Genomic DNA, 14,325 nt, shown 5'->3' with positions numbered 1-14,325 from the left:
ATGGAACTGTAATAATATAACGATATAAGTCGTACCCGCGACTATAGCCTGAAAAAGAAAAATATGCATTTATTAGAAACTTAAATTAAGTTAGACGCTTTAAATTAGTTTATGTTTCAATGTTACATATAGGTAGGGTATACATGTATTATATTCGTTACGACTTAGGTAACATTATATTACATGACATTTTTATATTGCCATTAATCATTATTAAACTTTAACATGGATATAATTTATAGTTTATATGACGTTAGGTACCTACTACAAATAAAATACACAAATTTACTGTTCAGATACCTAAAATTACATTAAACTAAAATAATAGACTATTCTTTAGTTTATAAAACAAAATAATGATTTAGTCGTTATATTACATTAAAAATGTATTGAAATAACACTTAAAATAAAATAATTTAGCATTAGTAAACTTACAGAAGTGATGAGATGTGTATTTAGGGTCAAAAAGTCAAAGGTTGTAAATTCCATTGAATGATTACATACTTGATTCAAAAACAGTCGCAACTAAAAAATAAAATAAAAACTTTACAAATAAAAAAGTCTATTATTATTACAAAGCAATGTTACCTCTTCTTTTGTTCTGCTATCTAAATTACGATTATGTATATCGGTAATAAGCAATTTGGTTCTGTGCCCCTAAAATTAGGTACAATTAGGTATTCATATATAAGTATTAAATAAAACATTCTACACGAGTACAATAAGTTCAGTGGCTTCATTTAAGGCGTTGCAGGGTAAAGCTATATGCATAGGTACCTAAAGTTTATGAACATTGTACTTTGACCTAACTATTTTTCTGCACCAGGCAAAAAATAATCTTCTTTTTTTTAGTTGATCTCAAGTATCAGCAAATACGGGTGTGTTATATTATTAAATTATTTAAATTAAATATAATAATGTTTGGTTTATATTAAATATTTTATGTGTGATTGAGAATTTCAGGATTTGTTTTATATACACTATTTATGTACTTATAATATAATTTAGAATTTCTGGTCTTCCACACGAGTCCTTTAAGTCTAAATTATTTAAGTAGTAACTTAGTATAATATTCATAATATATTGAGTTATTACATGGAAAATATAGAGATTCAAATTATGAAGTGTAGCGACAAAAACATTTTTTTTGTAATAGCTCTATAGTACAATATAATATATTAGCCCACTGAAAATATTGTTGGCCTTCCTAGTTGTTAACATACCTTTCAAAAAGTTGAAATGACGCCCCTGAGTACAACACTACCTACAAGTAGTATCCTGCTAATTATACCAGAAAAAAATGTATGCTTTATGCCTAATAATTTAGTTTAATTTCATACAGGTATATATTGGCAAAACGATAATAACGTACTTGATACTTTTTATTATAGTTACCCATTATTTATATTATGTTATCTATAATACTTATATTGTATAAGAATATGTTTGAAATATTATTTTAAACGTTTAAAGAAACTTTTAATTTTACTTATTTTTTATTCTATCGTTCGCTAACTATTTGAAAGGTATTTTTTATAATATTAATGTCAAACGTTAAAATTTATTGTATTTCGTTAAATCGTCAATTTACCTGTTTCGTCGTTATATGTGACATCAGTATAACTACAACAAATCTGAATATATACTGTGTCAGCCATCCATACAGTAGAAGAAGCGATTTTGTTTTGACCAATTCATTGGTTACGACTTCGTAGATATCGAACAATAACATTATAAACAAAACAGATATAGACATTCCCAATTGAATGCTGTATATTTCGTTCAGATCACTAACTGACTCGCAGACAAATTGATGTCTCATCTTAAGTAGCTCAATACTGCGGACTGATGGATACACTTCGACGCTTTTGTGTTCTTCGGATTTTAGTACAAACGGGTATCTATTTATCGAAATAGTTTTTGACTTTATCGTGGACATGTCTTCGTTGATCGATTTAAATTTTGCATACAGTCCGAAACAATACACCAGAAACTGTATTTCCGTCATAGACATGCTCGCATTTTGTATGTACATCAGTGAAATGTATATTATTATTTTTGTGTTTTTATAATAATAACAACAAATCAAGTACATTCTGTATACGTTAACCGGTAGTATAAATAAGGAATACAGAAACACGATGACGATAATCAATAAACGTCGGGAATTTTCTTTGTCAACGGTTATCGGATAGTATACTTCATATTCCTTGATTTTCTTCTTGTACTTAGCCATCACACTTACGTTTTTGTACATAACCGTGATTCTAGATATCATACATGTGATGGCTACAGCTCGTGGAAACATGGACACCATGGTCGAAATCGTCGAATTTTTACAAACATTAAGTATGCACATCACATTTGGAGCTTCTATGTAATTATAAACACACGACAATAACACAAACATAGAAATCAGTAATCCGATGTTGCTGTGCAATTTATTGTGAAAAAAATTGAACATTATCCCTTGAGAAGAGCAAAAAAAGAAAATGTTTTTACAGGTAGGTACACATAAGCTTTTTTTGTAAGACTGATTCGGCTATTACCGTAACAATGGACTGTGAATAAATGAATGGACATTGGACAGCTGTCTGATTTAATTACTAACTTTTGTAAGGTATCTTTATGTGTTCGTTTTCGTTGTGTTATGTTTGCTAGGTACTTGTACTAGTTATTGTTTACCGACTAAAGGAGTACTTACACGTTTAAAATAATTTAAGACTTACATTAATTTATTTCCTTGTAAGTATTGCTGTTTTATTAAATATGGTAGAAAGGATGGTGGAAAGGCCAAGTGATGTAACTCTCAACTTTTTCGAAATCAAGGTTTCAACTTATAATGAACTTGTAAATACGCGTTTTTTTCTAGTAATGTAATCATAAAAAAATTTTTTCAACGCATTAAATTTTTTCTCATTTAAGAATAATGTAACATTGTAACTCACAATAACAACATTATATGGTCATTGGTCAAGTGATGTAAGCCACAAACTACGAAGTATCTCATAATCATTGTAAATGCCAAACGGTCCCAGTCAATTCATGTTACCCTCGTTGTAGTCTGGAACCCACTATTGTTTTGTAACGTACAAACAATGTAAAAGTTCATAACTTAACCCACCATTTAAAATACCAATTCAGGTAAAATATTTTAATCCTCGACTTCATTAACTTTGAAACATAAAGACTAATTTAAAAAATAATTTCCCACTTGTAATTGTATAATTAAAATATTAAAATATTAGTTTATTAATTTATTAAAATACGTGTTCTCTCCATTGATTGGCCTTCCAACCATCGAGGTATATTAAAATAAAATATAATGATTAGGTACAATAAATGGTATAATATTTCTACTTAAGTTTAACGATGTACAATATATTTAAATAAAATGCATTAGTTTATTAAAACCAAAGATATTAAAAAAATATAAACATTCATAGGTATTCATTGTTTCAAAACATGTATTGAATTTGTTTGGAATTATTACGTTAAGTATTATTGTAAAGTTTGACAAATTTAAATTAAATTTAAAAATAGTTTGCCTAGTTGAATTGTAATAATATTACGAGATATGTCGTGGCAGCAGCAATTGCCTATGAACAATAAAAATAAAATGAATACCATTAATAATAAATCGTTTAAAATAAAATTAAAACAACAAACATAATATAAACATCATACCTAATACCAAGTGATAGAGTTGTAGGAATAGTAAAAATTATGATTAACTTGGAGCCTGGTGTGGCGCGGTGGTTGACCGCAGTCACTAATGCAGTCAATCATCGTCCAGAGTCGCAGGCTCCCGGATGGGTGACCATACCAGTGTTCTTTGTCATGAACCCTTGCCCCACATAAAAACACGAGATCCTAGATCCAACCATACCAACCGTAACCCCCACACAAATCCAATGTCCCCTTATTGCCGAGGCTAAAAAAAATGTTTAACTTATATAAGAACTCCACTATTTTGGTTATGTAAAATATGAACAACCAGTGTGGTTGTGTAGTGAAATAAATTAATAATTTAATGGTCTTAAAAATTAGAAAGGGCTCACTGAAATGCTTTTTTTTTTAATGAAAAGTTACCTTCCTTCCCTTTACGTTGCTCTAATCACTGATTAAAATAGTACCCTGTATTTTCTTCTGGAGTATGAATAAATTATTAATTTTGTCTTACGATATAATATTATACTTAACATACAGATGTGATTAGATGATTATTTAAAGTGAAGAAATCGCAAGCAGTAAATTCAATCGCACAACTGCACATTTGATTAAGAAACAATTGTATCTGAAAGTAAAAATATAGTTGTTTGATTTTTAAAGTCTTATCTTGAATAGAAACAAATTTGCATACCTCTTCCTTTGTATTCTTGTCTAAATAACGATTACTTATGTCCGTAATGAGTATTTTAGATTTTAGTGCCTATAACAAATATTAAACATTTTAATGGTAAAATATAGGGCAAATGTAAAATGAGGATGTTTTTTCTCTATAACATTTTTCCTTCTGATAATTCCTCAAGATTAAAAATAAATATAATAACAAATTAAAAATGTTTCATTGTTTTTTTTATTTAGGTTACTTATTATTTTTCATTGTTTTAACATAAATAAAGATGTATTTTGAAATACTTTAACGAAATAATTGTTTTTAAAATTGACTTCTAATTATGCGATTTACTCAAAGTGTGTAATTCATGTTGCGTCTATATATAATATAATATATTATATTATGTTAGCATTTAAAACGTATTATTAATATTTTAATTAAATACAGACTACCACCCAAGATTGTAAAACATAATATAAATGCGGTTGCGTTATGCACTCGTGTGACTGTGTGCTATGCATTATGTTGTTTTCAACACATTCGTACATTATTTTTATTTACAAACATTTTTCAAAATTTCATTTTTTACACTAAAATTTTCAAAATATAAATAATTAGTTTATTTTTATAACATCTACCTTGCTAACTATATTATATTCACGCTGTACACACGAAGTGGATATCTATACGCCCTATAAATATGCCTACAAACTTGGACAGGGAGGCATAAATCCGAAAAACTATTAATTTGATATGCACTTCACCGAATTGCAGACATGTGATATTTTTTGTGAATTAAAATATAAAGTACAGTATGAAAAATTCAAATTTTGGGTATATAAGTTATCGGTAACCTCGAAATTTGTTAAGTAATTGCCAATGTTATGTGATTTTAATCATTAAACTATTGAAATGTATTTATTATTTTCTTTAAATATTAAAATATTATTTTGAGACATCGGAAAAATTCAAACATTCAAAAATTGTACCCACGACAGTGATGTAGCTAAATTGACTATCTAAAACGCCGCGTGATCGTAATTTTACTATTGAAATATATTATATTATTTTCAAAACGACAGTGACTATTGTGGAGTGCAGATAAAATTAACTTTATGATAGCGCCAACGCCGGAATGAAAAATTGAAATTTCACGACATTGAGGATTCAGCTTTAAGAGGAGTATAATAAAATAATGCGTATACCTACGCTTTATGCTGATGTAATGTACTAATGTGTATGACGTACTTATAAATTATAATAGTATAATACTAGTTACTACCTACATAAATATTACAAACACAATTGTATAATATCTGGGTGATATCCAAAATGTTAGTATATCTTAGGTCTAGAAATACCATCTTCCAAATGGAAAATATATTATGCCAATAGAAAATATGACCATGAGACGACACAAGTATATTACCACACGGAAAAAAATGGAATTTTTAAGAAATTTGTGTAAATATAAAATATCATGTCGAGTACACTGTCGTGTTGTGAATAACCTAAAAAAAGCCCACGATCTCCTATCACTCACAAACCTTCCTTGATAAGAGAATTTTCAATTCACCTGTTTCGATGTTAGGTGCGCTAGAACTGTAATGGATCCAAACCGAACGCTGTACTGCAAAATCCAGCCGTATATTAGTATATTAGACTTGGATGGATTCATTATTCCGCGAATATGATAGTACAAGTCGAACATGGAGAACAGACACAGCGAGCACATGGACAGTCCCAGTTGGACGCCAAACAGATCGTTCAGGTTGTTCACTGCTTCGCGGGCCAACCTGTGTTTGATTTTTATTTGCTCGACGAAATAGGCCATCGAGTGGCCTGCGGCCAGCGTTTGCAGAATATCTCTGTTGTAGTCGACGGTGTTTATGGGTTTCCCGCATTTTTCTCTCGCCCTCAACATGAACGGATATTTGTTTCGCACCACCGTGTCGATTTTAAGCGCCATCAAATCTTTGTTGATGCCGACGAACTTTTGGTAGAGGATGTAACACAAGACGGTAAAATGAGTTTCCACGCAATACATACTCATGTTCTGAACGTACATACAAACAAATATCACTATTGTGAAATCCGATCTGTAAGACATCTTCCACACTCTAAAAGAATTTACCGGTACAGTTAGTAGCAAACATAATATCACGATTCGAGTTGATACTTTTTTCAACATTTCCGTTTCAAATCGGGTCATCGGTTTGAATAGGTGAAATTTTTCTACATTTTTCTTGTACTGTATTAACATTTCATTGCCTTTAAGAAATATAACTAGTCTTGATATCACACAAGTACTGGACACCACCCTTATGAACAGCCCCTTTATTACGGTGGATAGAGAACCATCGCATCTGTCGTCCAGCGTACATACGACAGCAGGTGTCATGTAGAAATTGTAAACAGATGATATTATTAAAAAGGCAGAAAAAACGTTTTGCCATTTATTGCAACGGAAATCGATGGATATTACACTAAAAAATTTCCAAAACAAAATTGGCCATTTAGGAAGTATACGAAACATCGTAGACTACCAGCTGACCATCTATGTTCAACCACTCTTATATACTTGTATTATTTTTATTTAAAAGTAAAAGTCACACTAATGGCCTAAAATATGAATGATTATTAAAGGCACCGAGGTAAAATAAAACATAAACAACAATATTGTTTACTCTTTAGTCTTTACACAGTATAATATAGGTATTACAATATTATAGTAACTAAATTTTTTTAACCTATATGCGTTGTTTGTTAATTTATTATTAATTAGAAAAACTTTGATAACACATAATATACACAATAAACGCACCTTTATTACAACAATAATAATTACGTAATATTAATAACAATAATAATAATATTTTTTTTATATAATTTTTGAAGTGTATCTACGTTATATTTAGACAATGTTGTGCGAATTATGATTACCCTGGGGAAAGAGATAATTTCATTTTATACTCAGTATTTGACCTGATACCCCTGAAACGAAGTACCTACTCTTCCACGGTAACCTTTACTGATGACTCATTAATTTATGTCCAACACCATAATTCAGATGTTAACTTTTACTCTTATAATGTAAAAAATAACGCTGAAAATATAATGTTTCAACATAAATAATTAATCTTACAGGGTTTAAAAGCTATTCACGGATTGCAGTTATACAATAGTGAACTTTATTGAATATCGTTTGTAATGATTTTACTCGAATGTAATAAATGTTGATACAGTACATTGAATCAATTATAAATAAATAGGTATATAAAACAATTTAATGTTGAAATATTGTATTTTAAAATTTGTATTAGTTCTTTGCATTCCGTCGGCTTACTGCTATACAATTGTTGTGTAGAAACAAAGTAACTGACGTTGGTGATTTTCAATTTATTTTGTTTAATCGATTCGTAATAATACAACAAGATATGTTATTCCCGTAGCCAAAGCCTAAACAAAACATAAAAAAACAATAGGTATATTTTTTTAATTTGTCTACTCATGCACAAATTAAATAAATACATTTCGTGTTACTACTTCACGTTTTTTTTTTTTAATAATATAGGTAGATTTTAGGTATAGTATTATAGTAAGTATTATGATATTATTATTTTTATTTATCATCATTATGCTGTACATTGTTATAGCAAATTACACACACTGCTTATAGCTGCTTCCGAAAATCAAGAAAGACATTCGTTAATAATCATTATAATGGTTTATTTTGATTATGATTATATTATGATGGTTTCTAGTGTTGGCCAACGATATAATTTTCAATATCGATATCGTATTTTTTCCCCCGATATCGTATTGCGATATCGGAAAAATACCGATATCGATATCGAAGCATATTAAAAATTTAAAACATTAAAAGTATAGAATGCATATTATATTATGAGTGTATTGAAAGTATATTAAAAGTATAGAATACATATTGTTTTAATATTATATTATGAGTGTAAATCAATTATTAATTAACAATTATATATTATTTTGTATAAATTTAATATAATCCCCTTTTCATTAACTTTAAAACCAAAATGTTGCCATATATCACTTCTAGCACCAGACAACGGTAGGTACTAATTTAAAGTTTTCACTCATTGTATTTGTATAAATAATAAAATTAATAACGAACGTAATAATTACGAAAATAATTACGACGTCTCACCAGGAGTTAACAACCGATACTGAATTTAGATTAAATTGTTTGGTGTGGTGGTTATTTCTTTGGAACATATTAATATCGCCTCGTATCATAATCTACGTTTTTATCTTTATTATATCTGACAGATATTTTTTTTAAATTTAATTTTATACTGTTTACTCAGTTTAGTGTTTAATCACACCGATATTGCGATATTTTCGATAATTATTTTTAGATATCGATATCGAAATCATTGAAAAATACCCACGATATCGATATCGTTGGCCAACACTAATGGTTTCTGTTGTACGCTTTTAGATTCTGAGGTAAGCGATGAATGTATTGATTTTACAATGATGAGTTTTTTTTTATTTTTTTTTGTGTCTGTCATCACATTTTAGGACAGTAAAATAGCATGGATTTTCTTCAACAGTAACTTTTCTGATAGGAAAGTGAATCTAGTTGGTGCTTTGTGGGGTCAAAAGTAAATTTCTCAGTAGTTTTCAAACGCGACGTGAAAAAAAAGAGAAAAATTAAGGAAAAACGGGAATTTTTACGCAAAATCTGTTTTCGAGAAAAAATCGATTTTTTAAAACAAATGACCGTGGGTACATGAAATTTTGACTGAATGTTTATATGTATTAGCATTTTCTATACACCATAACATTTTCCAAATATTTTAACTTATTTTAAGCTGTTTACGGACATTTTCAGTTTTCATTTTTTTTAGTTTTTTTTCTATAAATATCAATAAAATTTTATCTGTTGGGTAAAAAAGCTTGAAAATTTAATAGAAGGCTCCTAGGTTATTGTTTCAAAGGCAGATGAAAAAAATTAAAAATCCTTAGTCACAGTTTTTATTTATAAGCATTTAAAGTTCAAATCTTGACAAAATACAGAAAAATCACGAAAGTTGAGAATTCATAAAAATTTTTCTTTTTAAATCTAAGATTTTAAAATGTAATACAAGATTATTCATAAGCTTTTTTTCTACCTCTATCAAAAAAAAAAATGTCTACAAGAAAGTCAAATTCAATTTTTATGAGCGTTTGAAATTCATATTTTTACAACATTTGATATTCACTCGATATCTCATGTAACGATTTTCTTATTTTGTTGTAATTAAAAAACGTATGACTGTAGATACTTGAAAATTTCACTGAATGTTTGTATTAGCATTTTCTATACATGATACAATTTTGAAAATAATTTGACTCTTTTTGAGCTATTTACTGACATAGTTAGTTTTCAATTTTTTTTAGTTTTTTTTTCTATAAATATGAATAAAATTTTATTTGTTGGGTAAAAAAGCGTGAAAATTTAATATAAGGCTCCTGATATATCGTTCTAATAGCAGTTGAAAAATATTAAAAATACATAGGCACAACTTTTTTTATAAGCATTTTAAGTTCAAATGTTGACAAAATTTATCAAATTTTTAATTTAATAATTATTTTGTAGTTAAAAATGTATAAAATGTTCAACTTTTATAGCTAAGGATTGAAAATTGAAAACAAGGCTCCACGTAAATAGGTTATGTATAAATTTCTTTATTTACAATAATATCATCCAATATACTTGGTAATATCATAGGCTGACTGACCGTTTTCGCTCAGAATCGTTTTTCTTTTTTTTTTTTTTTTATTATTCATTATATAGGTGCATTTTACACGTCATTGTTATTACCTAGATATTTTGTAGTAATTTCTACTTACCCACCTACAGCATAGTTTGAATAATTAAATATACATTATATTCTATATACATATACGACCATTATTTACTAAAACATTCATTCTTCTACAGGATAAAACTAAATAGTTAAATAAAATGTTTAATATATTATAATAAGTAGGTACCTAGTAAATTTGTTTACGCCGAGACAATAACGCCAAAATATCATAGATATTTCACATAAAATACATATTTTTATCTATTTTAATATTTTTATTTAATTAATTAATTATGACAATAGTATGAAATTAATAATTTATGTTGTATATATTATATTGTTATTAAATAAGTTCATAACAATAAATGGCAACAAATTAATTATAATAAATTAGATAATTTAACACTTACACTAGTTATAAGATGAGGGTGTAATGTGAAAAAATCGCACGAAGTAAATTCCAATGAACTTTGATATATTTGATCAAAAAATAAGTATAACTAAAAAAGTATAACATTTGTATTATAATTAGATAATATTCAATAATTGTTGTAGTTAAAAAAAAATATTCTTTTTTACCTCTTCCTTTGTGGTTTTATCTAAATATCGATTATTTATATCAGCCAAAAGCATTTTTGTATTGTAAGCCTAAAAATGAAAATTTAATAGAGCAACATTCATAGTAAGTGTAATGGCGGATCGTTCAAAATATTATAAAAAATAATAAAATATAGTACATTAATTGTTTTGTTATTTTATATTCATTGGCGTTTATATTTTTATAAAAATAAAATAAAATATACATACATATTATATGCAGGATTATTCACCTAACATGCTCACCCCCATATTTTCTTTTAATAATAATTTTGAGGTTTGGAATTTTTTAGTATATATCTTAGTATATATCTTCAATAGTTGCATAAAAAAATCTAATTTTTTTCAAATACTTAGATTTTTTATATCATTTAAAGAGCATTCTGTGGTGAAACAAACTTTTATTTTCAAATGAGATAACTAATAAAAAAAATTTGTTGTGATTTTCATTTGAAAATAGGAATTGGTATTGTCACACGACAATTTTTAAATGATACAAAAATCTAAGTATTTGAAAACAGGATCCTATAAAGTAATATTTAAACATGCTTGGTGAATTATCGTGTATATTTATAAACTTAAAGTACAATATACCATTGATGTATAGATTAATAGTTGATTATTATTATTATAAACATGAGTAGCCCTGCAATACGACAAAAGGATCACATATTCACGTATAATAAAAGCTAATAATGAAAATCATGACTCATGAGGTAGTCGTAAATGTTTAAAAATAAGCATTCTTGTACAAAAAGAAAATATGTATGGGCGACGGAGTGGCCGAGCGGACTAAGGCATCGGTTGTGACGCACACCGGCGCTGGTTCAAACTTCGGTCCACGGGCGGCATTTTTCTTCGGACAAGTCACGGTGGGAGTTTACCAATTGCGCTTAAAATTATCTTTTCATATACCAATTGCGCTCTAAACATATTAGGGTTGATATACCAATTGCGCTCTAAAATGTTTAGGGTCGATAGACCAATTGCGCTTATACATTTTACACTACCTAAGGAAAACTTATTAGTCAGTTATAATTATATAATAAATGCTCGACCGGAGTTATACGATTTTTACGGGGGGTTGAGATCAAGTATTTGGTGACTGAAATATAATTTATGCCGACTGTAAAAATGTCGACCCGTAATTTCTTAAAACAAACTATGTGAAGTTTCTTATTTTTGGTTTTTCTGTATAATAGGTTATAATATTTCTGTTAATTTTATTACCTTAGCACTACTTACCGCACATGAATTAAGGGCAGCACTTAACTCATGAGTCATAAGTCACGTGTTGACCCTAAGGTCTAAACTAAAATAAAATAATAGGTGGTTAAATCATAAAGTAATAAGATTTTGAGTTTAAGGTAATCATGATGTTGTATTTCACATGCGCAATTGGTAGACTGACCCTAAAATACAAATTTTGTTTTAGGCGCAATTAGTCCATGCCCGTCACGGTGTGTGGAGCTGAACAAGTTCCGCCATCCCCCACCCGGGCATGGCCGATACCTACGGGTGCCCACTTGAAAATCTGCCAAAACTACACACACGTGTTTACAACTACTGTTCCCACAGTTTAAAAAACCACCCAATAATGGCCTAAGTTGCCGCGGGTTAACTAATAAAAAAAAAAATATGTATGTTACATATTTTGTGAAACAAAAATAAGTCTAATGAGTTTATATTATTACTAATTATAACTCACTTCTGATGACTGACAATTATCAAAAATTTGTAAAAAAAAGTACGATTGATAAATTATAAAATATGTGGCCTCCATATTAATGTAAATTATTTGGAAAAAGCAAGATATTTATTAACCAATAAAGAATGGGTGCTGCCCCGGGGGAGTGTGTAACGCGCTGATATATATAGAGACGTATACCTATAGTGATGTTAATTTTCATAAACATTTTTTTTTTGTGATAAGTTTATTTAAAAAGTTGAAAATTTTGAATTTTTATAATTTATCATATTAATTTCTTATCAAATAAATCTTTTGATATTATATAGTTATAGTATATTTAACCTTCATAATTATATTTAAAACTATGTACTTTTATTACCATTTACCAATTTTAATATTATTTTGATATTATTCAATCTTACAATATACAAATCATTAAATATATATTATATAATTATATAATATATAATATTTATCTTGGTAATAAATGTGCATTTTTATCTTTTATTAAAAACGTTATATTTTTACTTCAGTATACCTCAAAAATGTATTAAGTTAAGAAAAATACATTAATACTAAAGTTTACAAAATCAAAGAAAGTTGAAAATATTCAGAAAATTTCAATGAAAAAAAAATTTTTTAATTGAAAATGTTCAAGCTTACATCTCTATGTATACCTGTTGTTGAGATACCTACTATCTACTATGACAACGAAATTATACCTCTTAACAGTCTGCTAAAGTGCTAATATATATACGAAACAATCTTTTTTTACTATATTTACACTTTTATCATTCCTTTAGAAATAGTTAGTACCGAATCGATTAAAAAATAATTGTTGTAGTAAATATATACATATATGTACTAATAACATAGTACATACTTATTAGTAGAAAATGTATTCTAACCGTAAATTATATAGACTATATAGAAACTAATCTCTCAATGTTATCGATTTACGGTGTAATATACTAACATCATAACTCATAACATAAATGACAATCAAATAATATTGTACATACTTGTTTTGTGGTGAAATGTGATGTGATTATGATTGAAAAACATCTGAACGTGTATTGCAGTATCCATCCATAGATAAATATTTTAGATCTCGTCATGGTATCCTTAGCGTTTACTTCCCCGTTAATATCGAATAAAATCATAATGAACAAGAAAACCAAAGACGACCCTAGTTGAGTGTCGTACAACTTATTAAGGTCTCGTAGAGCACGTCTGACGAACTGGTGCTTCATTCTAAGTAATTCGATGCTGTTGGCTAACGTATGAAATCGTGGATTATTAATAATGGCACTGCAGTGTACTTCATTTCGCAACACGGTCGGATATTTGTTTTTAGATATAGTCTCTGCCTTCAACACGATCAACTCTTCATTGATAATTTGAAATTTTTGATACAACCCAAAACAACGAGATATAAAACCAACTTCTTTCAGGCAAATTCTCCAATTTTGTACGTACATCATTGTAAAAAAAATTAAGATCTCAATTCGGTGCTTGTTATAATGAATTAAATAAAGCCTTACTATATTTAATGGCAGTATGATACTGATATATGCGAATCCAATAAATATAATAAAAGTCTTCCGAGTTGATTTTTGTGAAACATTTGTCGGAAAATATAGTTCATACTCTTTGATCTTATGATTATATTTGGGAAAATCTGTTAAATTTTTGATCATAATCGAAATTTCAGAGACAAAACACGCGATGGCAATTATTCGAGGGAACATAGAGTTTACAGATGTTGTCAATTCGCCGTTGCAAGTGACCAATTTACATACATATGTAGACGAATTTATACAGTTGTACACACATGTCATAGCAAAAGTTATAGAAGACATTATTTC

At 28.2% G+C, this 14,325-nt stretch overlaps 1 protein-coding gene and 1 pseudogene across 1 annotated transcript; both read right to left on the bottom strand.

The window, feature by feature from the left end:
• Positions 1-285: 285 nt before the first annotated feature.
• LOC132952424 (gustatory receptor for sugar taste 43a-like) lies at positions 286-6,875 on the bottom strand (annotated as a pseudogene).
• A 3,415-nt stretch (positions 6,876-10,290) lies between these two features.
• LOC132952423 (uncharacterized) lies at positions 10,291-14,319 on the bottom strand. Its single transcript, XM_061024721.1, has 3 exons — positions 13,480-14,319; positions 10,750-10,818; positions 10,291-10,311 (listed from the first exon to the last, which is right to left on the bottom strand). Exons 1-3 carry the CDS (start codon positions 14,317-14,319, stop codon positions 10,291-10,293), a joined length of 930 nt encoding a protein of 309 aa, XP_060880704.1.
• Positions 14,320-14,325: the final 6 nt, after the last annotated feature.

Source organism: Metopolophium dirhodum, chromosome 9 (genome assembly GCF_019925205.1).
Source record: "Metopolophium dirhodum isolate CAU chromosome 9, ASM1992520v1, whole genome shotgun sequence".
NCBI lineage: Eukaryota > Metazoa > Arthropoda > Insecta > Hemiptera > Aphididae > Metopolophium > Metopolophium dirhodum.
Note: the sequence above shows the minus strand (reverse complement) of the source record. Positions and strands in the feature narration are given on the sequence as shown.